Raw genomic sequence first — 25,813 nt, forward strand, 5'->3', positions numbered from 1 at the left:
AAGGAAACGGACGACGGTGGCCGATAGTGGTCGAGTCTCCCAGGACTGCGCGGCGCGCTCTCAGAAGGATGCGCCTGCGCATTGTGCTGGTCTCCATGGCAGGGCCTCGGAGCCAAGACGAGGTTGAGTAGACTCGTTTTGAATTTTCTCCCCTCCGCTTCGGCACCTCGTGGACTTCCCTCCTCGCCCTGTAGGGCTCTCGGAAGCGGCGGGACTGGGGGAGTTGGGGGTTTGGCCGAGTTGTCCGCGCCCACGAACGGGACGCTACCTCCCAACCCCCATTTCTTTCCTCCTGCCTCTTCCTCCCGTCACCTCCCGACCTGCCTGCTCCCTGAGCAGCGCTGGCTCCTGCGGTAGTCGGGCCCGGGTGGTGACTTCAGCGCCCCGCCTCGGGGCCTCTTCGGGGCCCCACACGATGAGGCCCACTAACCCCCTCCCGGGACTGCGCCGGGGGACCTCGGGAAGGCAGGCTGGAGAAGGTGGAGACTAAGTGTCTGGAGAAGGGTTGCTGAGCCCCAGGACACGCCACCGCCGCGGAGAAGGACCCAGACCCCTTGGGCGGGAGCGCCTGGTGTGTGGTCCTTCGCACAGCCAAGAGCCCCGCTTTATAGCTTTTGTGCTTTTTGTTTTGGCTTTTTTTTTTCCTCCTCCCTAGGAGCCCTTTTATATCTTCTGATTAGGAGGGGACAGGCGTCCTCCCCCACATTCTCCTACGCTGTTTGACTCCCCCCCCCCCCCAGTCTTGAAGTTACCTAAAGGCCTGTACCTAACTCTAAATGGTCCGGAGAGTTACTCTAATTGAATTTAGTTGTTCGCTGTGGGAGGATGGAGGGAGAGAAGCTATCTAGAACTCAAAGTGACTTTTTTAAGTCTTTCGCCAAAACTGCAAGAGGGGGACTTCAAGAGACAGCAGTTTAGAATCAGGCAAAACTGGATCGCAGAGTTTGTGGGCAGAGCGGTATGTGTGCAGGTGAAAACAACTTAAGTTTTCCTTTGCGTTGTTTAAAGATGCGCTGCAATTAAGTAGGCACCTGGTATTGAAATAACCATAGCCTGTGAGAAAGTATTTAAACAATTGCAAGCGGAAAAATAATATTTTACTGGAAAGCAATGGTAATGAAAGGAGGATATTTTCAGTTCACTCATCTTTCTACAATGCGGGCTCTCCAACCTGAATGCCTCAGCTACTTATTAACCGCCCTGTGCCACACGTGGGTCACTGTGAGAATTTAATTGCCACTAGTAAATGTTAAATTCATCCCCATCATTTTCGTTTAGATGTCAGTTTGGCTAGAAGCTTTGCCAGCCTGAACAAATAAGGGAGAATGGCCTCATGATTAGAGGAATTTAAGGGAGAATGGCCTCATGGTTAGAGGAATTTCTCTTAGAGAAAAGAACACCTCTGTACTGAAGTTCTAGGAAAGGAGGAACTGGGGTTGCAAACAACCTGTGGTCATTTAATCATGTGATTCACTGGGATGGTGAGAATTGTATACCTTAAATAAGTTAGACCACCTGAAACTTGAAACACTTTCTTAACTGAAGTCTTGCTATTTAATCCGTATTTTCTGAATTTGGTAGAGGTGGATAGAAATTTGACAGTTTTAAACATTCTCCTTTAATTATAAGTGATTTTTGAGATACAGCAGTAAGATTGCCTGAATTAACATTCATAGAACCCGAAATAATCTTTAAATAATTAGGTTCTTTTTCAGATAATTTTTTTACTATTGATAAAATATTATTGGTTAAAATATCTTTGAAAAATGTATAGGTAGAGGGGTTCCTGGCTGACTCAGTCAGTGGAGCATGCAACCCTTGATCTTCGGGTTGTAAATTCTAGCCCAACATTTAAGATTACTTAAAATCTTAAAAATAACAACAAATTTAAAAAGCTTAATAAATTTTAGTGGTCAACAATTTGACATTCACCAAAATAAGAATGTACAATACCTGATAGTCACTGTAGGTTGATCTTAATTTGAATGGAGTAGTATTACCAGTATGATACAAAACCTAGATATGTACTTCATAAGAGAAACCTTCAATTTGCAAAGCAGAAATGTTGAATTCACCTAAGTACAGTTTTCATTTGACTCCTTCCTTTAGTTAAGGAAAATTATAAGTGTTCAGAGCAACTGAACACCCAGTATGATGGCTTTGGTGTTTTTTGTGTGTGTTTTTTTTTTTTTCAGTAGTGACTCCTGTAGTATTTGGTGTTCCCTCCATGCAGTACTTAGGGTAGTACTTTTGAGTGTTTTTCTTGGAACATTAACTTCAAGCTTTTTGTTCTTGATGATTTCCTACATGATTCATTTACTGTGGTCTTCATGAAGACACATTGTTATCTGGAAAAGCACAGCTTGGAAGACTTGTGTCTCTATTATAGGTTTCTTTTTTTCTGCATGTAATGGCACGGTATGGTATGATCTGAAGACTATGCATGGGCTTCAGAGTTCTATTTGTTTTGGGTTTTTTTTTTTCCAACTTAGTTCTGAATCTGAGCCTTAATGCTCTTTGTGATCTTAGGCAAGTTACTTGACAGCTTTGGTCTTCTTATCTATAGAGGTAAGATCCAACTCAGTGGATGTGAGCATTAAATGAAATAATCTGTAGCGCTCTCAGAGAGCAGAGGTAAAAAGAGGTGTGTATTTACCGGGTAAAAAATGAATAAAACCAAGATTATAGGGAAGTTAGAGAGGGCAAACCTTAAGATTAAAGAGACATTGTGAACACTGGCCTTAAATTTTTTTTTCAGTGAAAATTTAAAATAAGTTATTGTTTATATATATTTGCATATATTTAAAATTTTGATGTTGACTTAACACATTAAAACTTTCCAAACCCATCTTTAAAAATATATATAGATGTCCTATCAAATATTTGTGAACTAGGAGTCTTGATTTATTTTTGACACCACTGATAGTAATTTTGTATACATCATAAAAGGAACTTTGTGTCATTTACGTACCCTAAAAGATGAGAGAAATTTTATTTTCTAACGTACTTTTGAGCAACATTTTTAATGTTAATAAGTTAAAAGATCTGGAATTGATACTTAATATATTTCAAGATCCTTTAAATCTTAGGATGCTAAAAGGGACCTAGAATTGGGAGAGTCTCTAAAACCGAAAGCGGCTTCATCTTTCAGTTACCTTGTTTTGGTATTTATTCTCAGGTAATTGGCTTTAACAGATACATTTTACCACACACAAGACTGTAAAGGAAACTCAACAAAATAATCAGATGTTAAGAGAGAACTACCTCTAAAGTATTGAACAAATAAAATTTGCTGCTGAACAAAAGCAAAACAGCAATGGCCCAAATATGGTCCACAGAGATGTGAGTGACCTGAAAAGAAAAGAAAAGCCCGAATAGCCAGTCTTTTCCTTTCTGCCATACAGTCAAATATATATAAACAATAAAAAGCCCCTTTTCCCTATAAAACATGAAACTTTTAACAGTTTATTCCTAATCTTTGTTTTTGATGTGAGGTAAAGTGCACTTTTTTAATGTGAGAAATTTCTCTTAGAGAAAAAGAATACCTTTTCTAGAAATATTCTAGAAAGCAATTTGACAGCAAAATGTAATACTTTAGTGTGTGTTCTGAACTCCAATCATTAACTGCCTATACATGTAATACTTTCTTCTTTCTGTTTTCTTTATGTAATCCCAATACTATTTGCATAAGAACTAACCTCGTCAAACCAATTCCAGGATGTTTTACAGGGTGTTGTTTAGGGAGGGCGATCTTTAGTCTCAAGCTTCTGTGGTTCCAGAAAATGCCCTGTTAGTAAATATTTCATGAGAGAAATGCAATTTACTGGGGAGGTCTTTGAGTAGTAATTACAGAATGTGACTTGGAACAAAACTATAGTCCACATGCCTAATTTTAGGTAAGGAAACTGACACAGACAGGTTAAGTCACATACTCCTGGACACATGCAGCTATCTGTAAAGTCAGTCCTAATCTTTAGTTTTCTTCAGCAGAGTGAGTCACTTGATGGTTCTACTGTGCTAGGAAGGCAGCTGTGCTCACCACTATACCACCAACGCAGTTCTGTACTAGGATGGTAATGGCTATTTTATAATAAAATCTGCATAAAATCTAGTAGTTTTCTTTATGTCTAGGAAAAGAAAATATATATTGAATACTTTCTCATTACAGAAGAAATGCTGCTGTGAAGACACAATTATGGCTTTCACACAAATGAAGCCACAACTGTCATGATTCAGTGCCCCTCAAAGGAAGAACTTGAGTGGACAAGAGAGGGCATTTCTGGGACTAGTAAAATGTTTGAGGCCTGAGTTTATACTTGAACTACTACCTGAAGGTAATATTTTTATTTTTAACTAACTGAAAGGAACAGCTCTATAAAAGTCAACTATTACCTATTATATATTAATGAAAAATCAGATTATACTTTGGATATAGGTACTTTGTTCTGTTTGTGTTTACCAGTTAGAAGAAGGCATTTTATACCTAGCTACTTAATATCTTTGTTCTTAAAAATGTCACTTTGATATAGTTAATTGAACATTAGGGGGATGGCTGGGTGGCTCAGTAGGTTAAGCATCTGCCTTTGGCTCAGGTCCTGGGATCAAGTTCCATGTTGGGGCCCCTTGCTCAGTGGGGAGCCTGCTTCTCCCTCTGCCTGTCACTCCCCCTGCTTGTGCTTTCTCTCTCTCTCTCTCTCTCTCTCAATCTCTCTCTTTCTCTGACAAATAAATAAAATCTTAAGAAAAAAGGTTAATACTTTCTAGCATGTACTGACGTTGAGGTTAGATGGGAATATTGGATATTTTAAGTCACCCTGCATTTGTCAGGATTGAAAAGCATGCAGATTGATGGGGGAATTAAGGGAAGAAGGAATAATACTTTTCCCTTCATTCAAAAAAAATTTGATTTTGAAAAGGATGTCTGTAGCATAGGAATGTACTTTCAACTTCCAATTCAACAATGGATTAGTTAATAGATGCTGAAACCCATTTTTCCATATAGAAACTACTTTAAGTAGTTTTTTCCCAGTTTAACCATATAAAATTTCTTTAACCTGTAGTATAGATGTATATACTGAAAAGAAGATTTTGAGTTTTGAGTTCCAAAAGACAGTGGAAAACGAAATTCTCTTTGAGTGGCAAAATCCCGGTCTGAATAAAATCCTGAAGTAGTGGTTTATGTTTAGCAGTGTTCTTCTGTTAACATCTTCACCACCTTTCCTGGTATAAATCCCTGGGGCATTCATCCTGTCTTCCTCATTGCAGCACAGCTCAGGCCTCTGCTGAAGCCCTTTTAAATGTTCTGAGCTTCAGGTGTACTTGCTTTCTCACCTCCAGATTAAACTTTCCAGGGTAGCTATTCTGAACTTTTCTTCTTCTTCTTCTTCTTTTTTTTTTTTTTAAGATTTTATTTATTTATTTGACAGAGATCACAAGTAGGCAGAGAGAGGGAAAGCAGGCTCCCTGCTGAGCAGAGAGCCAGACGAATGCATGGCTTGATCCCAGGACCCTGAGATCATGACCTGAGCCGAAGGCAGAGGCTTTAACCCACTGAGCCACCCAGGCACCCCCATGAACTCTTCTTAAATGAAGAAAGCTGTATAAATTTAATATATAAATTTACACAAATTTGTTAATGACTGATACGATATCCAGAGTGTTTTCAGTTTTAAGAGAAAATGTTGAGGTGCCTGGGTGGCTCAGTCATTGAACATCTGCCTTCTGCTTAGGTCATGATCCGAGGTCCTGGGATGGAGCCCCACATCAAGCTCCTTGTCCAGTGGGCATCTGCTTTTCCCTCTCCCATTCTCCCCACTTGTGTTCCCTCTCTCACCGTATCTCTCTGTCAAATAAACAAATTAATTAAATTAAATTAAAAGGGCTTGTTATCTCCAGTGAAAATTTCAGTTTGGGTAAGAGAAAGTAAATAAAATGAAAAAAATTTATAATGGGATCAGGGCAGCTATTAGGAAACTGGAAGTAAGTCTTTAGAATTCTTTCCCCCCTAAGCTATTTGCACTTTTTACTTCTTCTCAAGCTCCACTTTTGAATCTGTTTGCAGGATGTTTTCTCAGTGATTACAGTGTCTGCAAGATTCGAACTCTAGCTTTTTCAAGGGATCAGAGGTGTTTATATTGTTTGCAGGAGGGCTTTGGTGCTTTAGGGACTGCCTCTAATTGAATTTCAACCAAGAAAAGTAGAGAACGAAATATGAACAAAGAATTTCTTTTAGCATCTGTAATTTGTTAACCTATCAAAAAAAAAAAAGATTTAAAGCTATAACTAATGAAGGAAGAAGGGAATTTTTTTCTGTGACTTTGATAGAGTTCCTGTTGTAATAGTAAGAGTAGGATTTGGGATCAGTATATGTGCCTTGGTCAGCCACTTAGTGTATTTATAATCTTGGGAAAGTTACTTAATTGTCTGAGTCTTGTGTCTTTACATGTAAATTGGAGCAAGTAACTGAATCAAAGGGTTGTTGTTGAAAGGATTATATAAAATGACATATATGAAATACTTTTAGGGGTGCCTGGGTGGCTCAGTTGGTTAAACTTCCCAATTCTTGATTTCAGCTTACATCGTGATCCTGGGGTGGTGAGGTCCAGCCTGTGCCATGCTCCATGATCAGTGGGTAGTCTGCTTCTCTCCCTCTGCCCTAACCCCTGCTCGCAGTCCCTCTCAAATAAACAAATAAATCTTAAACAAAAAAACAAAAAACTTTTTAGCATAGTGCTTTACCACAGTGCCCATTAATTGATAACCCCATAACCTTAAGCAGTGAGCCTCAATTTCCTTTTCAGTAAAAGGGTGGTAATAGGTTCTACATCACAGAATATAGAGTCATTATTAATAATTCTAGCTTGTAATTGTTAAGTATAATAAACATTCAGGGGTGCCTGGGTGGCTTAGTCAGTTAAGCACCTGCCTTGGGCTCAGGTCACGGTCCCGGAATCCCGGGATCGAGCCCCACATCAGGCTTCTCATTTGGGAGGCTGCTTTTTTCTCTCACTCTGCCTGCTGCTCCACGTGCTTGTGCTCTCTCTCTGTCAAATAAATAAAAACAAACTTTTTTAAAAATTTATTTATTTATTTATTTCACAGAGCACAAGCAGGAGGAGTAGCAGGTAGAGAGAGAGGGAGAAGCAGACTCCCTGCAGAGTAAGGAGTCGGTTGCAGGCCTCAATCCCAGGATCCCGGGATTCTGACCTGAGCTGAAGGCAGTTGCTTAACCAACTGAATCACCGAGGCGCCCCAGTAAAAATAATCTTCAAAAAAGAACCATTCGGGGCGCCTGGGTGGCTTAGTCACTGGGCCTTTGGCTCAGGTCGTGATCCTGGGGTTCTGGGATCGAGCCCAGCATTGGGCTCCCTGCTCTGTGGGAAGCCTGCTTCTCACTCTCCCACTACCCCTGCTTGTGTTCTCTCTCTCACTGTGTCTCATAAATAAATAAATAAATAAATAAATAAATAAATAAATGTTACTGAATCTCATGTTAAATAAAATCTTGAAAAAAAATTCAATAAACTTTATATTATATGGCTTTGACAAATTTATAATCTTCATCTATTTTGTCATAGTAGTGTTTATATTTAAAACTCAGAGAGCTCTCAAAAAAATTTTTTTTTTTTTTTTTTTTAGAGACTTAATTCACTTTCTCTAAAGAAAGAGAAAGAGGGAGAGTGATGGGGTCAGGGAGGAGCAGAGGGAGAGAGAGTCCTAAGCAGACCCCAGACTGAGCATGGAACCAGACATGGGACTTGATCTCACGATGCTGAGAACACAACCTGAGCCAAAACCGAGCATTGGCAGCTTAACTGACTGTCTACCCAGGTGCCCCTCAAAAAGATTTCTTAATCTTGATGTCACTGTGGTTAGATGGTGAATATTTCTTTTCTTTCTTTAAGATTTTATTTATTTATTTGACAGAGAGATCACAAGCAGGTGGAGAGGCAGGCAGAGATGGGAGGACCAGGGAGCCTGATGCGGGGCTCAATCCCAGGACCCTGAGATCATGACTGGAGCCGAAGGCAGAGGCTTTAACCCACTGAGCCACCCAGGCCCCCTAGACAGTAAATATTTCAATAAACTTACACTGAATTGTATTCTTGACAGCAATTATTTCATTCTTAATGTATCCCTCAGTGGTACTTTATTTTCATTTGACTCTGTAAGACTTTTCTTTTTGAATAGTGTTATTTTTCTACTGTGGACATTGGAAGATTTACAGAAAAATCAATAGCTTTATAGAAAAACTGAGAAGGGCACCGAGTTGGCATAGTCAGTTAAGCATCCAACTCTTGGTTTCAGCTTGGGTCGTGGTCTTGGGTCATGGAATCCAGTTCTGCCTCCGGCTCCACCCAGCATGGAGTCTGCTTGAGACCCTCTCTCCTCTCCCTGCCCCTCCCACTTCTCTCTTTCTCTCTCGCTCAAATAAATCTTTTTAAAAAATAAAGAAAGATCAGGCAGGGAATACAAAGATTGCCATATTCCTGCCCCCACAACATTCCTTTCTCTGTATGCTAGCAGTTTTCCTTGTTACTAACATTTTGCATTAGTGTGGCACATTTCTTTTTTTATTTTTTTAAAAATATTTATTTATTTAATAAACTCTCTGCCCAACATGGGACTAGACCTCCCAGTCCTGAGATGAAGAGCTGCATGCCCCACAGACTGAGCCAGCTAGGTACCCCTAGTGTGGTATATTTCTTAAAGTTAATGAACCAATATTGATACAGTATCATGGACAAGTCTATAGCTTGCATTAAGGTTCGCTATTTGTGTTGTATAATTTTATGCATTTTGACAAAACCAATGTCAATATGTCACGTATCCACCATAACAGTATCATAAAGAATTGTTTCATCACAATAAAAATTTCTCAATCTGTGGCAACTATTTATCTTGTTACTGAGTCTATAGTTTTGCCTTTTCAAGAATGTCATATATTTGAGGGCACCTAGGTGGCTCAGTGGGTTAAAGCCTCTGCCTTTAGCTCAGGTCATGATCCCAGAGTCCTGGGATCTAGCTCCACATCGGGCTCTCTGCTCTGCAGGGAGCCTGCTTTCTCTTCTCTCTCTGCCTGCCTCTCTGCCTACTTGTGATCTCTGTGAAATAAATAAATAAAATCTTAAAAAAAAAATGTCATATATTTGAAATCGTATAGTATGCAGGCTTTTCAGAGTGACTTCTTTTACTTATCAAAATATTTTTAAAGTTTTCCTTGTCTTTTGTGGCTTAATAGCCTTTTAAAAATAATTGAATTATAGGGGCGCCTGGGTGGCTCAGTGGGTTAAAGCCTCTGCCTTCGGCCCAGGTCATGATCCTGGAATCCTGGGTTTGAGCCCCACATCAGGCTCTCTGCTCAGCGGGGACCCTGCTTCCTTCTCTCTCTCTGTCTGCCTCTCTGCCTACTTGTGATATCTGTCTGTCAAATAAATAAATAAAATCCTTAAAAAAAAATGAAGTATAGTTCACATATAATAGCAGTTTCAGGTATACAACATAGCGATTTGACAATTATAAACATTATGAAATGCTTACCGTGATAAGTATAGGTACTATCTGTCTCCATTAAAAAGTTATTACAAGGGGTGCCTGGCTGGCTCAGCGGGTTAAGCCACTGCCTTCGCTCAGGTCATGATCCCAGGATCCTGGGATCAGGTCCCGCATCGGGCTCCTTGCTCAGCGGGGAGCCTGCTTCTCTCTCTGCCTCTCCCTGCCACTCTGCCTGCTTGTGCTCTCTCTCTCTCGACAAATAAATAAATAAAATCTAAAAAATAAAAAAAGTTATTACAATACTATTGACTAGATTCTGTGTGCTGTACTTTTTATCCTTGTGAGATATTATTTTTTTGAGAGAGAGTGAGCAAGGAGGGAGAGGGAGATAATTTTTTTTTTTAAAGATTTATTTATTATTTTAGGGAGGAAGGGAGGGGCCAGAGGAAGAGGGAGAGAGAGAATCTCAAGTAGACTGCACTCAGCACAGAACCTGACTTGGGCCTCAGTCTTACAACCCTGAGACCGTGACCTGGACTGAAACCAAGAGCTGGATGCCTAACGTGACTGAGCCGTCCAGGCAACACCTGACTTGCTTCTTTTGTAACTGGAAGATGGTATCTCTTAATTCCACATGTAAGAGAGATCACGTGGTGTTTGCCTTTCTCTAATTGTTTGTATATTTTCTTTAGTAAAGTGTTTTCTCAAATATTTTGCCCACTTTTTATTGGGTGGTTGTCTTATAATTGGGTTGAAACAGTTCTTTACAGAGTTGGGATATAAATTCCTTTATCAAGGGATGCCTGGGTGGCTCAGTCAGTGGAGTGTCTGCCTTCGGCTCAGGTCGTGATCCCAGGGTCCTGGGATGGAGTCCTGCATTGGGCTCCTTGCTCGGTGGGGAGCCTCTTCTCCCTCTCCCTCTATTGCTCTCCCTGCTTGTGCTCTCTCCATCTCTCTCTCTCTGTCAAAAGAATATACTCTTTAAAAAAAAAAAAATGGAGGAATATGTTTTGCAAATATTTTCTCCCAAAATGTAATGAACAAAAGTTTCATTTTGGTGAAGTCCAATTTGTAGACTTATATTTTTGTGCTTTTTGTGTCATATTTAAGATATTTTTGCCAAACCCAGAGTCACAAAGATTTTTTCCCTATGATTTCTTCTAGAAGTTTTATCGTTTTATTGGCCATGATTGTTTCAAGCTGATTTTTTAATATGGTTTGAGGTAAGTGTCATTTATTGTTTTGCATATAGCTATTGTTTCAGCTCCATTTGTCAAAAAGACTGTCCTTTTTCTCTTAATTGCCTTGGCACCTTTATCAAAAAGCATTTGACTAGGAGCGCCTAATTTCTGCTTGAGATTCTCTCTCTCTCTGCCCCTCCCCCTGTTCTCTCTCTCTCTCTCACTCTCTCAATAACCAAGTTTTAAAAAAAAGCAATGACTATGTATGTGAGGCTCTATTACTGGATTCTCTGTTCTGTTCATTGATCTCTTTGTCTGTCTTTACACTAATACTAACTATCTTGATTATTTTAGCTTCATGACAAGTCTCAAAATCAGGAAGTTTAAGAATTCCAATTCTGTTGTTTTTTCCCCCAAGTTTTTGGGGCTGTTTTGACCTTTGAACTTTTTTTTTTTTTTTAAGAGAGGGAGAGATGGAAGATGGGGCAGAGGGAGAGAGAGAGAGAATCCCAAGCAGGCTCCACGCCCAGCACAGAGCCTGACACCGGACTCAGTCTCATGATTCTGAGATCATGACCTGAGCTAAAATTGAGAGTTTGGACACTAACTGATTGAGCCACCCAGGTGCTCCCTTTATATATTCTAGATCTTATAAGAGATTTAATTTACAAATATTTCCTCCCATCTGTAGGTTGTCTTTTCATTCTTGTCCTGGTGTCCTTTGCACAGATGTTTTTATTTTTTTATTTTTATTTTTATTTTTTAAAGATTTTATGTATTTATTTGACAGAGATCACAAGTAGGCAGAGAGGCAGGCAGAGGAGGGCGGGAAGCAGGCTCCCTGCTGAGCAGAGAGCCTGATGCGGGACTCGATCCCAGGACCTTGACATCATGACCTGAGCCGAAGGCAGAGGCTTAACGCACTGAGCCACCCAGGCACCCCAAAAAGTTTTTATTTTTATAATGTCCAGTTTACCTATTTTTAATTTTGACTCTACAGTTTTTTTGTATTCTAGCTATGGAAGCATTGCCAAATCCAAGGTCATGAAGATTTATCCTTATATTTTCTTCCAAGAATTTTATGGTTTTAACTCTTACATTTAGGTTCTTGATATATTTTAGGATTTTTGTTTGTTTACCTTTTTTATATACTATGAGGTGGGGGGTTCATTTTCATTATTTTGTATTTGGATATTGAGTTGTTCCAGCACCAGTTGTTGAAGAAGACTATTCATTTCTCACTGGATCCCTTTGGTACCCTTGTGGAAAATTATTTGACCATAGTTGTTTTGAGTTTTTTCTGGACTCTCAATTCTATTCCATTGATCCACATGTCTATCCTCAAGTCATTACTACATTCTTTTGAGTACTGTACCTTTTTTTGTTTGTTTGTTTGTTTGTTTTGAGTATTGTAGCTTTGTAGTAAGATTTGAAGAATGAGTCCTCCAACTTTGTTCTTTTTCAAGATTGTTTTGGCTGTTTAGGCTCCATGTAATTCTATATGAATTTGGCTTTTCCATAACTAAAAAAAAGACCATTGGGATTTTGATAAGGATTGCATTGAATCTCTACATTGCTTTGGATAGTATTACCATGTTCATGTTTTCCAATTCCAGGAACACAGTATGTCTTTCCATTTATTTACAGCTTTAATTTTATTCAGCAGTATTTTATAGTTTTAATGTACTAGTCCTATACTTCTTGCTTAAATTTGTTCATCAGTATTTTATTCTTGTTGAAAAGATTGCAAATGAATCATTTTTTAAATTTCATTTTATTTTGGAATTGCTCATTGCTACTATATAGAAATACAATGGAGTTTTTTTTTTTCTTTTTAAAGATTTTATTTATTCATTTGAAACAGAGAGCATGAGCATGGGTGAGGCAGAGGAAGAGGGAGAAGCAAACTTCCCGCTGAACTGGGAGCCTAATGTGGGGCTTGATTCCAGGACCTGGAGATCATGACCTGAGCCGAAGGCAGATGTTTAACCATCTGAGCCACCCAGGCACCCCCCCCTTTTTTTAGAAGTATGATGGAATTTTGCATATTTATCTTATATCTTGTAACTTTGTTGAATTTATTAGCTCTGATAGTGTTTTTGGGAATTCTTCAGGATTTTCTATATACAAGACCAAGACCATAGGCGAATAGATCTAGGTATACGTTTGTTCTTAGTATTTTCTCATGATCTTTTTAGTTTCTGTAAGATTTTATAGACATGTCCCATTTCAATTTCTTTTTTTTTTTTTTTTAAGATTTTATTTATTTATTTGACAGACAAAGATCACGAGTAGGCAGAGAGAAAGAGGAAGCAGGCTCTCCGTCAAGCAGAGAGCCGGACGCGGGACTTGATCCCAGAACCCCGGGATCACGACCTGAGCCGAAGGCAGAGGCTTTAACCCACTGAACCATCCAGGCACCCCCCCATTTCAATTTCTGATTCTAGTTATTAGTGTCTGTTCTTTTTTTATTGTCAGTCTCAATAAAGTTTTGTCAATTTTATCAATCTTTTTGAAGAACCAACTTTTAGATTGATTAATTCTTTGCTTTTCTATTCTTGATTTTGCTTATCTCTAATCTATATTATTTTCTTCCTTCTACTAGATTTCAATTTAGTTGGCTCTTGTTTATTTTTGAAGAATAATGTCAGGTTATTGTTTTGAGGGTTTTTTTCTTTTCTTTTTTTTTAATATAGGCATATTTGCACTAGATTTCCCTCTGAGCATTGCTTTCCCTGCATCCCATACGTTTTGATACGCTGTGTTTATCTCTCATCACCCCCTCCTGAGTTACGTGTATTTTATTTAGTTCTTCAGTATTTTATTTCTATTCTTAAAACACACATATAAAAAATTATAATAGCATTATTGTTATTTATACAGACAGTGTTTATTTGGATTTTTCTGAGAGTTATTTTCTAGCTTACCATTTTTCTGGCATCTCGGGATTTCCCTCTGGTATCATTTTTATTCTCTGCATTCTTTAGAAATTTCTGTAGGATCTAGTCATTGTAAACTTTCAGTTTTTTAAAAACTTTTTCTTTTTAGGGACGCCTGGGTGGCTCAGTTGGTTAAGCAGCTGCCTTCGGCTCAGGTCATGATCCCGGCGTCCTGGGGTCGAGTCCCACATTGGGCTCCTTGCTCCGCAGGGAGCCTGCTTCTCCCTCTGACTCTGCCTTCCACTCTTGTCTGCCTGTGCTCGCTCTTGTTCTCTCTCTCTCTGACAAATAAATAAATAAAATCTTTAAAAAAAATAAACTTTTTCTTTTTAAAGATTTTATTTATTTATCTGAAAGAGAGAGAGAGAGAGAGAGAGCGCAGAAGCAGGGAGAGCAGCAGAGGAAGGGAGAGAAGCTTGCTTCTTTCTAAGCAGGGAGCCCAGTGTGGGGTCGATCCCACTGGGAACATGACCTGAACTGAAGGTAGACACTTAACTGACTGAGCCACCCAGGCACCCCTCAGTTTTTTAAAATCTTAAAATATTTTCCTCTCACCCTGCTTTGTGAAAGAAATCATTTTGAGCTTATATAATCATATGCTGAGAATTAATTTTCTTTTTTTTAACATGACTTCTGCCAGTGTTGCTATTGAGTAGTCTGCTGTATATCTAATATCATTACCCCATGGGTGATCTTATCTCTCTTGCTTCACTTTATATTTTCTTTTCTTTTTAGAATTTTGTACTTCTACTACATTGGGTATAGATTTCTTTTGATTAATTTTGGTACATTTTGTACTTTATCTGTGGATTCAGTGTTGAAAAATTGTTAGCTACTATCTCCTCAAGTACTGTCAGCCAGCCGTTTTTTCTATTTCTTTTCTATTCTTCTGAGATTCCAATTATAAGTATTTTATACTTTTTCTATTTTGTTTAAGTCTCTTCATGTTTTTTATCTTCTGTTTTTCCTGTGATGAATTCTGGGTAATTTTTAAAAATATGGCTTCTAATTTAATAGTTCTTTCTTCCAAATTTATTCTATTTAATTAATCCATTGACTTACTTTTTTTTTTTTTTAAAGATTTTATTTATTTATTTGACAGAGAGAGATCACAAGTAGGCAGAGAGGTGGGCAGAGAGAGAGAGGAGGAAGCAGGCTCCCTGCTGAGCAGAGAGCCCGATGCGGGACTTGATCCCAGGACCCTGAGATCATGACCTGAGCCGAAGGCAGTGGCTTAACCCACTGAGCCACCCAGGCGCCCCATTTTTTTTTTTTTTTTAAATTTCTGAAAGTTCTGTTTAGTTCTCTTTCAGATTAAACTTTTCAGTCTTGTTGCTTGCTTATTCCTGTTATTCATTCAGTTTATTTCAGTTTATTTCTTTGTGTTTAAAATGTTTATTTTATATTCACTGTCAGATGGTTCCAATATTTGAAGTTTAAGGAGGTGTCTAACTTTGCTGACTCTTTCTTTTGAAGGTTTATTTCCTTTTTGGCATTCTGATTATAAGCTTATATTGAATCTCGATATCAAAGGAAACTAATGCCTTAATTGGGTTTGGGTTCCTCCAAATAATAGCTCTGTTTGGTCTTACCAAAAGCTGGGCTAAACTATTGTCTCAAGATCTTTCAGGTTCCTAGTCTTATCTTGGGAATTTTAATTTCCCCTCCCCTAAGCTACTTATCCACACCCCACTTTCCCAGCCTTAAAACTTGTGTGTTAGTACTGCTGTTGCAGAAATTTTTCTCTTTGCTTGTGCTTTCCACTTGGGTTTTGGCTCACAGTTTTTGCTTTTCTTTTTTCTTTTATCTTTTTTTTTTTTTTTTTTGTGGGGGAGGGAACATAGAAGCAGGGAGTGGCCCTTGATTTTTGTTACATCCTGTAACAGCTCCTAGTCACAAAGTATTTTTAGACCACTTTCTTTTTTTCGTTTCCTAGCAAGAGAGCCTTCTATATTAACCTAATCTACCATATTGCCATTAGTGGAAATTTCTGTTTTTTAAACTATATATAAAACATGTTATTCCTAAGCTTTATATATGTAAAAAATTCAAAATGGAACAGAACCAGAACATTATAAAATAAAATTGCCCTTAACCCGAGAGGGACCTATAGGTTTTTGGGAATTTTGTAATGAATTAGCATACAAGTGATAATTTAAAATCTTAAAAGAGAAACAACTTTAAGATACTTTAAAGTTATATATTAAAAATAAGACTGATTTTTAACCTATTACAATTTATATTTGAAATATGTATGTATTTTTAGAGATTTTATTTATTTTTTTGACAGACAGAGATCACACGTAGGCAGAGAGGCAGGCAGAGAGAGAGGAGGAAGCAGGCTCCCTGCTGAGCAGAGAGCCCGATGCGGGGCTCGATCCCAGGACCCTGAGATCATGACCTGAGCCAAAGGCAGCAGCTTAACCCACTGAGCCACCCAGGCGCCCTCTTCTCTCATTTTTGACAAACAAAAATATTTCCAAACATTGCCAAATATCCCAAGGGGGCAGTGTGTGTGTGTGTCTGTGTGTGTGTGTGTATGGGTGTGTGTGTAAAGCCAGGTCACCACTAGAACTAACCACTGTACCAAGCCTAAGTGGCTCAAACTTTTGGAATACATATTTATTCATTTTCAAAGTTTCTCAACCCAGTATTAGTGGTATGATGTGCATTATGGTAAGATCTGTTTGTATATAATCTGTCTACACCAAAACATCTTTTCTAAAATTATCTAATGCTACAATAGTATGTGCTCAACTCATAAGAACCTTTATTTGCATTAAATCTTTATAAAATGAGAATTTTAGAAGTATTTGAAAGGGTGAAAAGTACTTGTCCCGTAACAACAATTTTAATTAACCAGTATATGAGTTTAATCAAGGGTAAGATGAACAAACTACATAATGGTAATCTTTGTTATGGCCTGAATGTATTCTGGTGACTTGGCAAGTCATTTAACAAAAGTGTTTATTTTCTTAATCTATAGAATGGAAATTATTTAACCTGAATAGTATGGGTTAACACAGTAGGAGAAATGTGAAATTTATTTAAGACAAACATACCATAAAAATGTTAAGTGCTTTAATCAGATACTTACATTTTTTTCAGCTCTTAACTAATAGAAGAAAATGGAATTGAATATACCAGCATGGAACAATCTAACGATTCCCTAAGAGTCAACCATAATGATTCTGAAGAATCAAAAACAGATTCTCAAGTATATGAGGTAGGAATTTAACTGGGAACTTTTTTCCATACCATTTAACAACTTCTATATTTTTTTAAGATTTTATTTATTTATTTGATGGATAATGCAAGCATGGAAAGTGGCAGGCAGAGAGAGAGAGAGAGAGAGAAGCAGGCTCCCTGCTGCACAGGGAGCCCTATGTGGGGCTTGATCCCCGGATCCTAGGATCATGATCTGATCCAAAGGCAGATGCTTAACCAGCTGAGCCACCCAGGTGCCCCCATTTAATAACTTTTTAATGTATAAGAAATAGTATTATATTTAATTTTATTCAAGAATGTTACAACTTATCCACAATTCTATCATACACTTAACTTTATAATATAGAGCTTTACTTATAAGTAAAGCTTTTTTTTTTTTTTTTTAATATGACAGAGATCACAAGTTGGCAGAGAGAGGAAAGCAGGTTCCCTACTGAGCAGAGAGCCCGATGCAGGGCTTGATCTCAGGACCCTGAGATCATGACCTGAGCTGAAGGCAGATGCTTAACCCACTGAGTCACCCAGGTGCACCGAAAGTACAGCTTTTACTTAAAAGCTCTATTATAAAAATTCTATGTTCTTAAAAATCTATATATAAAGAAAAATCTGTGTTTTGAATTATATATCATGATTTCAGGATGTGTTCCCATGGACAATTTTATTTCAGTACGATTGAAATAAAATATAAAAATCAACAATTTCAGTTTAGAACAGCTTTCTGTCTATATCAGTCTGTGTGAATTGACAACTCTTGTGAAAAATGAAGTGAATAATTAACTGAGAAATGAATCTTTCCATTTTTATTATAACTTTCTATTTATTTTACTTTAAATTCCAGATAATTAACATATTATATTAGTTTCAGGTATATAATATATTGGTTCAACTGTTTTATACATCACCAAGTGCTCATCACAAGTGCACTCCTGGGTGCCTGGGTGGCTCAGTCTAAGGTTGGGCATCTGACTGTTCATCTCAGCTCAGGTCTTGATCTCAGGGTTGTTAGTTTGGGCCCTGCATTGGCCATGGAACCTACTTTAACAAAGTATAAAAACAAAAATTTAAAAATCGTAAAAACAAACAAAAACCCAAAAAATCCCCCAAAACAAGTACATTCCTTAATCCCCATCTCCTATTTAACCTGTCCACCCCACCTCCCCACCCCCTGTTCTAGTAATCATCAGTATGTTCTCTTTTATTAATAGTCTGTTTCTTGATTTCTCTTTCTCTTTATCCCTTTCCTCATTTGCTTGTTTCTTAAATTCCATATATGAGTGACATCATATGGTATTTCTCTTTCTTTGACTGACTTCACTTAGCATTATACTTTCTAGCTCCATCCATGTTGTTGCACATGGCAAGATGTCATTCTTTTTTTTATGGCTGAATAATATTCCATTGTGTCTTATTCCACATCTTCATCAATTCATACCACATCCATTCATCAATCATTGGATACTTAAGCTGTTTCCATAATTTGGTTATTGTAAATAATGCTGCTGTAAAAACATACGGGTTCATGTATCCCTTTGAATTAATGTTTTTGTATTTTTGGATAAATACCCAGTAATGTGATTACTGGATCATAAGGTAGTTATATTTTTAATTTTTTGAGGAACCTCCATACTGTTTCCACAGTGGTTAAAAAACATTCTTTTTTTTTTTTTTTTGGTTTTTTTTTTTTTTATTATAACATTACAGGCTCCGGGCTGGTTCAATCGATAGAGCCTGATACTCTTGGGGTTGTGAGTTTGAGTCCCATGTTGGGTGTAGAGATTACTTAAAACCTTAAAAAAGAATTTTTTTTTTTTAATTTAAAAGATACAAATTGTGACATTATATTTTACAAACACCCTTAGTGCTTTTTTTTTTTTTTTTTCCTTACAAAAGCATCTAACCTGCATGGACTCCAGGGATCCTTGCTTTGGACAGAATGGTTCTCCTAGAGTTTTACCCATCGTCTCTCATGAAGCAGATAATTCACTCACGTCACAGAATATACCAGGGCAGACACAGACTCTTTCTGCAGAACAATTCCATCTAGTGGACCAAAATAAGCAACCTATTCAATATGAACTCCAGTCATTGGGGGATTCTAATGCACAAATGGTGAGTGTATTTTATAAATAATCAGTTTTATGCTATTTAGCAAAATGTATTAACCTTACTAGATGACCTTAATTTCTTGAAACTGTTGACTTGCGTTGCTTTGAAAATACTGTTTCCATGACGTTCATTTCTATGTTACCTGAAGATTTTAAAAGATTTCATTTTAGGATTACTAATAGAATGTTAAACTACTTCCCAGTCACTAGGTCTAGGTACACTGTTACTTTGAGATCAGTTGGAAATGTATCATAATATGTGACTAGTGCCAGAGTTTACATGTAACTTACATTTATTTTTGTGTATGCATTTGACTGAACTCAAGGTTATTGCTTTATCCATCTCTCAGTCACTAACTTGCATGCCACAGGTTGGTATGCCTTCTTGAAGCAAAAGAAAACAGTGGAAATAGCAGTGGTATACTGGCAATTAGACATAGCTTCGCTGATGTAGATACGTATGTGTCATGTAAGTAACAGTGCATAAAAGGTGAAAATGCTGCTTTAAATTGTTTCTGAAGTATTCATGGCCAAGATTGAGTAGAAGAAATGTGTATTAATAGTCATTTATAAAGATTTTAATTTATTTATTTATTTGTCAGAGAGAGAGAGAGAGCACAAGCAGGCAGAGAGTCAGGCAGAAAGAGAGGAGGAAGCAGGCTCCCTGGATGCAGGGCTAGATCCCAGGACCCTGAAATCATGACCTGAGCCGAAGGCAGAGGCTTTAACCACTGAGCCACCCAGGCACCCCAAGAGCAATTTTAGATTCAAAGCAAAACTGAGCAGAAGTATAGTGATGCTTAAAAAAAAACCCTGCCCCTATACATGCATGGTCTTTCCCATTTTCAAAATCTCTCACCTTATGGAGCTTTTTTTTAAAAAAAAATTTTTTTTAATGTGATTTTTTTGATGTAGAACTTATCAAGGAAGTAGTAAAGATTCTGTAGTGGGTGAATCTGCAACAAATGAAGAGGTTTTAAAATGAAGCAGGGATGGCATTTTTGGATTTATCAGATATATCGTACAGTACACAAAGAGCCCAGTAAATATGACTACTTATTAGTCAAGGTTTTCTGATAATGTTCATGGTCTGCCTCAAATAGAATGCATTGCAACAGGTGACTTTTCAAAACTTTGATTTCATAGCGAAGATTAAAAGTAACTTTCTTTTAAAATAGGAAAAGTAATATTATTGTCACCGTTATCAAATTACATGAACTGAAAATAGTTTTCTAGGTACCAGGTAGAAGGAAGCTATGAGAGGAGAAACCTAAGGAAGGGGAAAGTGGAGGAGGCTCTCCTCCACTCTACATAAGAAACATATTTCCAAAAGTTAGAGATACTCCACAGATCTTTCTTAATTATGAAATTTTCATATGAGTAAATAAATTATAAGTATATGTGTTTTATTTGGATTTAGTAGATTTATTTTCTAAGAATGAATGGAATATTTTTTTACAAGTATTTGATCTTATTTAAAGAGAAAGGAATTTAAAAACCATGTTATTACTGTTGCCTTTTGAGCCCAGCAGTATTTCTTGTATTGTTTTTGTCTTCTTTTAGGTTAAGTAAAATCATCAGATAATGGGAAGCAGTACAGAATAGTTGTTTGAATTTGGGTTCGAATTTCAACTCACCACCCTATCTTGCATGAGTTGTGTAACCTCTTATGACAGTATCCTCAAGTATAAAATGTATATACTTCATTTACATATGATAGGGAATAAATACAATAATGCATGTAAAGTCTTGCCATTTAGTATGCATTCAACAAACATCAAGCAATTATTGTCATCAGAGTTTACAGTTACTTTTTCATGATGAAGTGATAAGAGTTAGGGCAAGGTATTTTTATCTTAAGAAACTTGATAAACTTTGGGGGAGGGAAACAATTACTAGTCTTAATTTCTGAGAAATGTTTACAGTAATTGTCCCTAAAGCATCTATTTCATTGAAATTTTTTTCAAATTTAATTTTTTTTCAATTAAAAATTTTTCCAATGACCCTCTTAAAACTAGAGCTGCAGTCTCTGTCACGCATCAGTAATGTTTTCATCATGTTTTATAAAACAGAAAGGCTGTCTTACCTCCAGGCTGGAGAATGGGAGGCTGCCATTTTTCATTCCTGTCCTCCAGGGCTCTACAGAAAGTGTTTAGGGAACAAAAGAGCTCCTGAGAGCAAACAGTAGAATACTTAGCCGGCCCCTGGCAAGGGCAGTGCAATTCCACCTCGGGCAAAGACATTTGAGAATCACCCCAGAAGATCAGCAAGAACATCCAGCCAAGACCAAGCTCACTGATCAAGGAGGACAGTGGAATTCCAGAGGAAGAGAAAGCAAAGCATGGAATTCATGGCTTTCACCTCATGATTCTTTAGTCTTGCAAAGTTAATTAAATTTATTTTATTTTATTTTTTTCTTATTCTAATTTTATTTAACGTTTCCTCTTTCCTCTTTTAAGGTTTTTTAATTAGTTTATCTTAACAATACTTTCTTTAAAAAAAACTTTTTAAACATTCATTATTGTAGTCATATTTTATCCTTCATAGTATCTAACTTTATTTTTTGTATACATAAAAGGTTTTTTCTTATACAAAAATTTTGGGATATAGTTTCTTCCAATAGATCAAAATATACCCAAAATATAGGATAGGGCTTTGATATGGTCTCCAGCCTGAGCAAATTCTCTCCTCTTTCTTTTTCCAACCAACTTATCTTATCAATTCTTTGTTTAGAATTCTTTTTTAATTTTCATCTTTACAGTTATATTCCGTTCCTTCTCATGTTTGTTCTTATTTTGGTGTATATATATAAGTTTTTCTTTCTTTAAAAATTTTGGGAGGTAGTTTCTTTTAAGAGACCAAAATACACCCAAAATCAAGTGGGTGGCTCTGTTCTATTCACCAGTCTACCATATATTTAAAAAAAATTTTTTTTTTAAATAAATTTCTTTTTACCCCTTTTCTTCTTCCCCTATTTGGGGTCTCTTCTGATTTGGTTAGCATACATTTTTCTGGGGTCTTTGCCACCCTTTTAGTGTTTCATTCACTCCTTCATATTTTCTTCTCTGGGTAAAATGAAAAGGCGGGAAAAACTCACCACAAACAAAAAAAGAACAAGAGGCAGTACCAAAGGCTAGGGACCTAATCAGTATGGACATTGGTAAAATGTCAGATCGAGAGGTCAGAATGATGATTCTCGAGGTGTTACCTGGGCTCCAAACAGGCATGGAAGATATTAGAGAAACCCTGTCTGGAGAAATAAAAGCCCTTTCTGGAGAAATAACAGAATTAAAATCTAACCAAGCTGAGATCAAAAAAGCTATTAATTAGGTGCAATAAAAAATGGAGGCTCTTACTGTTAGGATAAATGAGGCAAAAGAGAAAATTAGTGATATAGAAGACCAAATGACAGAGAATAAAGAAGCTGAGCAAAAGAGAGACAACTACTGGACCATGAGGGAAGAATTGAGAGATAAGTGATACCGTAAGACGAAACAATATTAGAAGAATTGGGATTCCAGAAGAAGAAGAAAGAGAGAGGGGCCAGAATGTATATTGGAGTGGACTATAACAGAATTTCCCTAATATGGCAAAGGGAGCAAGCATCAATATCCAGGAGGCACAGAGAACGCCCCCCTCCTCAAAATCAATAAGAGTAGGTCCATACCCCGTCATCTAATAGTAACACTTAACAAGTCTTAGTGACAAAAAGAAAATCCTGAAAGCAGCTTGGGGCAAGAAGTCTGTAACATACAATGGTATCATACTCAAAATAATTGAATCTGCTAAATCATACTCAAAGGGTCTGTCCAACAAGAAGAGCTAACAATTTTAAATGTCTGTTCCCCTAAAATGGGAGCAGCCAACTATATAAACCAATTAATAACAAAATTAAAGAAACACTTGACAATAATACAATAATAGTAGGGGATTTTAACACCTCCCTCACTGAAATGGACAGATCATCTAAGCAAAAGATCAACAAGGGAATAAAGACCTTAAATGACACACTGGACCAGATGGACATCACAGATATATTCAGAGCATTCCATCCCAAAGCAACAATACACATTCTTTTCTGGTGCTCATGGAACATTCTCCAGAATAGATCACATCCTGGGTCACGAAGCAGGTCTCAACTGGTACCGAAAGAGGAATCATTCCCTGCATATTCTCAGACCGTGGTGCTCTGAAACTAGAACTCAATCACAAGAGGAAAGTTGGAAAGAACTCAAATACATGGAGACTAAAGAGCATCCTTCTAAAGAATGAATGGGTCAACCAGGAAATTAAAGAAGAATTGAAAAAATTCATGGAAACAAATGATAATGAAAACACAGCTGTTCAAAATCTGTGGGACACAGCAAAGTTGGTCCTGAGAAGAAAGTATATAACCATACAAGTCTTTCTCAAGAAACAAGAAAGGTCTCAGGTACACAACCTAACCCTGTACCCAAAGGAGCTGGAGAAAGAACAGCAAAGAAAGCCTAAACCCAGCAGGAGAAGAGAAATAATAAAGATCAGAGCAGAAATCAGTGAAATAGAAACTGAAAGAATGAGAGAACAGATCAATGAAACTAGGAGCTTGTTCTTTGAAAGAATTAATAAGATTGTTAAACCCCTGGCCAAACTTATCAAAAAGAAAAGAGAAAGGACCCAAATAAATAAAATCATGAATTAAAGAGGAGAGATGACAACCAACACCAAAGAAATACAAACAAGTGTAGGAACATATTATGAGCAACTGTACACCAGCAAGTCTGACAATCTGGAAGAAATGGCTGCATTCATAGAGATACATAAACTGCCAAAACTGAACCAGGAAGAAACAGACCCATAATCAGTAAGGAGATTGAAACAGTCATCAAAAATCTCCCAACAAACAAGAGTGTAGGGCCAAATGGTTTCCCAGGGGAATTCTACCAAACATTTAAAGAAGAAATAATACCTATTCTCCTGAAACTGGAGATGGAAGGAAAACTTCCAAACTCATTTTATGAGGCCACATTACCTTGATCCCAAAACCAGACAGAGACCCCATCAAAAAGAATTACAGACCAATATCCTAGACGAATACAGATGTAAAAATTCTCACCAAAATACTGGCCAGTAGGATCCAATAGTACATTGAAAGGATTATTCGCCACAACCAAGAGGGATTTATTCCAGGGCTGCAAGGTTGGTTCAGCATTCGCAAATCAATCAATGTGATACAGTACATTAAGAAAAGAAAGGAAAGAACCATATGATATTCTCAGTAGATGCAGAAAAAGCATTTGACAAAGTACAGCATCATTTCTAGATCAAAACTCTTCAAAGTATAGGGACAGAGGGTACATACCTCAATATCTTCAAAACCATCTATGAAAAACCCACCATGAATATCATTCTCAATGGAGAAAAACTGAGAGCTTTTCTGCTAAGGTCAAGAACACAGCAGGGATGTCCGCTATCACCACTGCTATTCAACATAGTACTAGGAATCCTACCCTCAGCAATCAGACAACAAAAAGAAATTAAAGGCACCCAAATTAGCAAAGTAGAAGTCAAACTATCACTCTTTGCAGATGATATGATACTTTATGTGGAAAACCCAAAAGACTGCACTCCAAATCTGCTAGAACTTGTACAAGAATTCAGTAAAGTGTTAGGATATAAAATCTATGCACAGAAATCAGTTGCATTTCTATTCACCAACAAGACAAAAGAAAGAGAAATGAAGGAGTTCATCCCATTTACAATTGCACCCCAAACCGTAAAATACCTAGGAATAAACCTAACCAAAGATGCAAAGAATCTGTACTCAGAAAACTATTAAGTACTCATGAAAGAAATTGAGGAAGAGGGGCGCCTGGGTGGCTCAGTGGGTTAAGCCGCTGCCTTCGGCTCAGGTCATGATCTCGGGGTCCTGGGATCGAGTCCCGCATCGGGCTCTCTGCTCGGCAAGGAGCCTGCTTCCTCCTCTCTCTGCCTGCCTCTCTGCCTACTTGTGATCTCTCTCTGTCAAATAAATAAATAAAATCTTTAAAAAAAAAAATTGAGGAAGACACAAAGAAATGGAAAAATGTTCCATGCTTATGGATTGGAAGCACAAATATTGTGCAAATTTCTATGCTAACTAATGTAACCTACACATATAATGCAATCCCTATCAAAATACTACCCTTTTTTTTTTTTCAAAAAAATGAAACAAATAAACCTTATATGGAACCAGAAAAGACCTTGAATAGCCAGAGAAATGTTGAAAAATAAAGCTAAAGTTGGTGGCATCACAATTCCAGACTTCAAGCTCTATTACAAAGCTGTCATCATCAAGACAGTATGGTACTGGCACAAAAACAGACACATAGATCAATGGAACAGAATAGAGAGCCCAGAAATAGATCCTCAACTCTATAATCCACTAATCTTTGACAAAGCAGGAAAGAATGTCCAATGGAAAAAAGACAGTCTCTTCAACAGATGGTGTTGGGAAAATTGGACAGCCACATGCAGAAAAATGAAACTGGACCATTTCCTTACACCACGCACGAAAATAAGACCCAAAATGGATGAAAGACCTCAGTGTGAGAAAGGAATCCATCAAAATCCTTAAGGAGAACATGGGCACCAACCTCTTTGACCTCACCCACAGCCACTTCTTCCTAGAAACATCGCCAAAGGCAAGGGAAGCAAGGGCAAAAATGAACTATTGGATCTTCATCAAGATCATAAGCTTTTGCACAGCAAAGGAAACAGTCAACAAAACCAAAAGGAAGCTGACAGAATGGGAGAAGATATTCGGGAATGACATATCAGAGAAAGTGCTAGTATCCAAAATCTATAAAGAACTTATCAAACTCAACAGTCAAAGAACAAATAATCC

General features: G+C 37.5%; 1 protein-coding gene across 20 annotated transcripts in view; it reads left to right on the forward strand.

The window, feature by feature from the left end:
- The first annotated feature begins 32 nt into the window (after window positions 1-32).
- Window positions 33-25,813, forward strand: part of CARF (calcium responsive transcription factor) — a 106,166-nt gene continuing 80,385 nt past the window's right edge. For 10 of the 20 annotated variants that reach the window (XR_006383771.1, XR_006383768.1, XR_006383772.1 and 7 more), the window contains exons 1-4: window positions 34-122; window positions 4,169-4,334; window positions 16,724-16,841; window positions 18,734-18,952. Coding sequence is in view for 12 of the 20 variants with exons in the window: in XM_044241343.1 (XP_044097278.1) it covers window positions 16,764-16,841; window positions 18,734-18,952 (297 nt within the window). In the remaining 8 variants the exon portion in view is untranslated. Of the gene's footprint in view, window positions 123-415; window positions 572-808; window positions 971-3,990; window positions 4,074-4,168; window positions 4,335-6,486; window positions 6,628-10,659; window positions 10,719-16,723; window positions 16,842-18,733; window positions 18,953-25,813 lie in introns of those variants that run through there. The other 10 variants (XR_006383766.1, XR_006383767.1, XR_006383764.1 and 7 more) reach the window with 6 other exon arrangements.

The sequence above is a fragment of the Neovison vison genome, chromosome 3 (genome assembly GCF_020171115.1).
Source record: "Neovison vison isolate M4711 chromosome 3, ASM_NN_V1, whole genome shotgun sequence".
NCBI classification, from domain to species: domain Eukaryota; kingdom Metazoa; phylum Chordata; class Mammalia; order Carnivora; family Mustelidae; genus Neogale; species Neogale vison.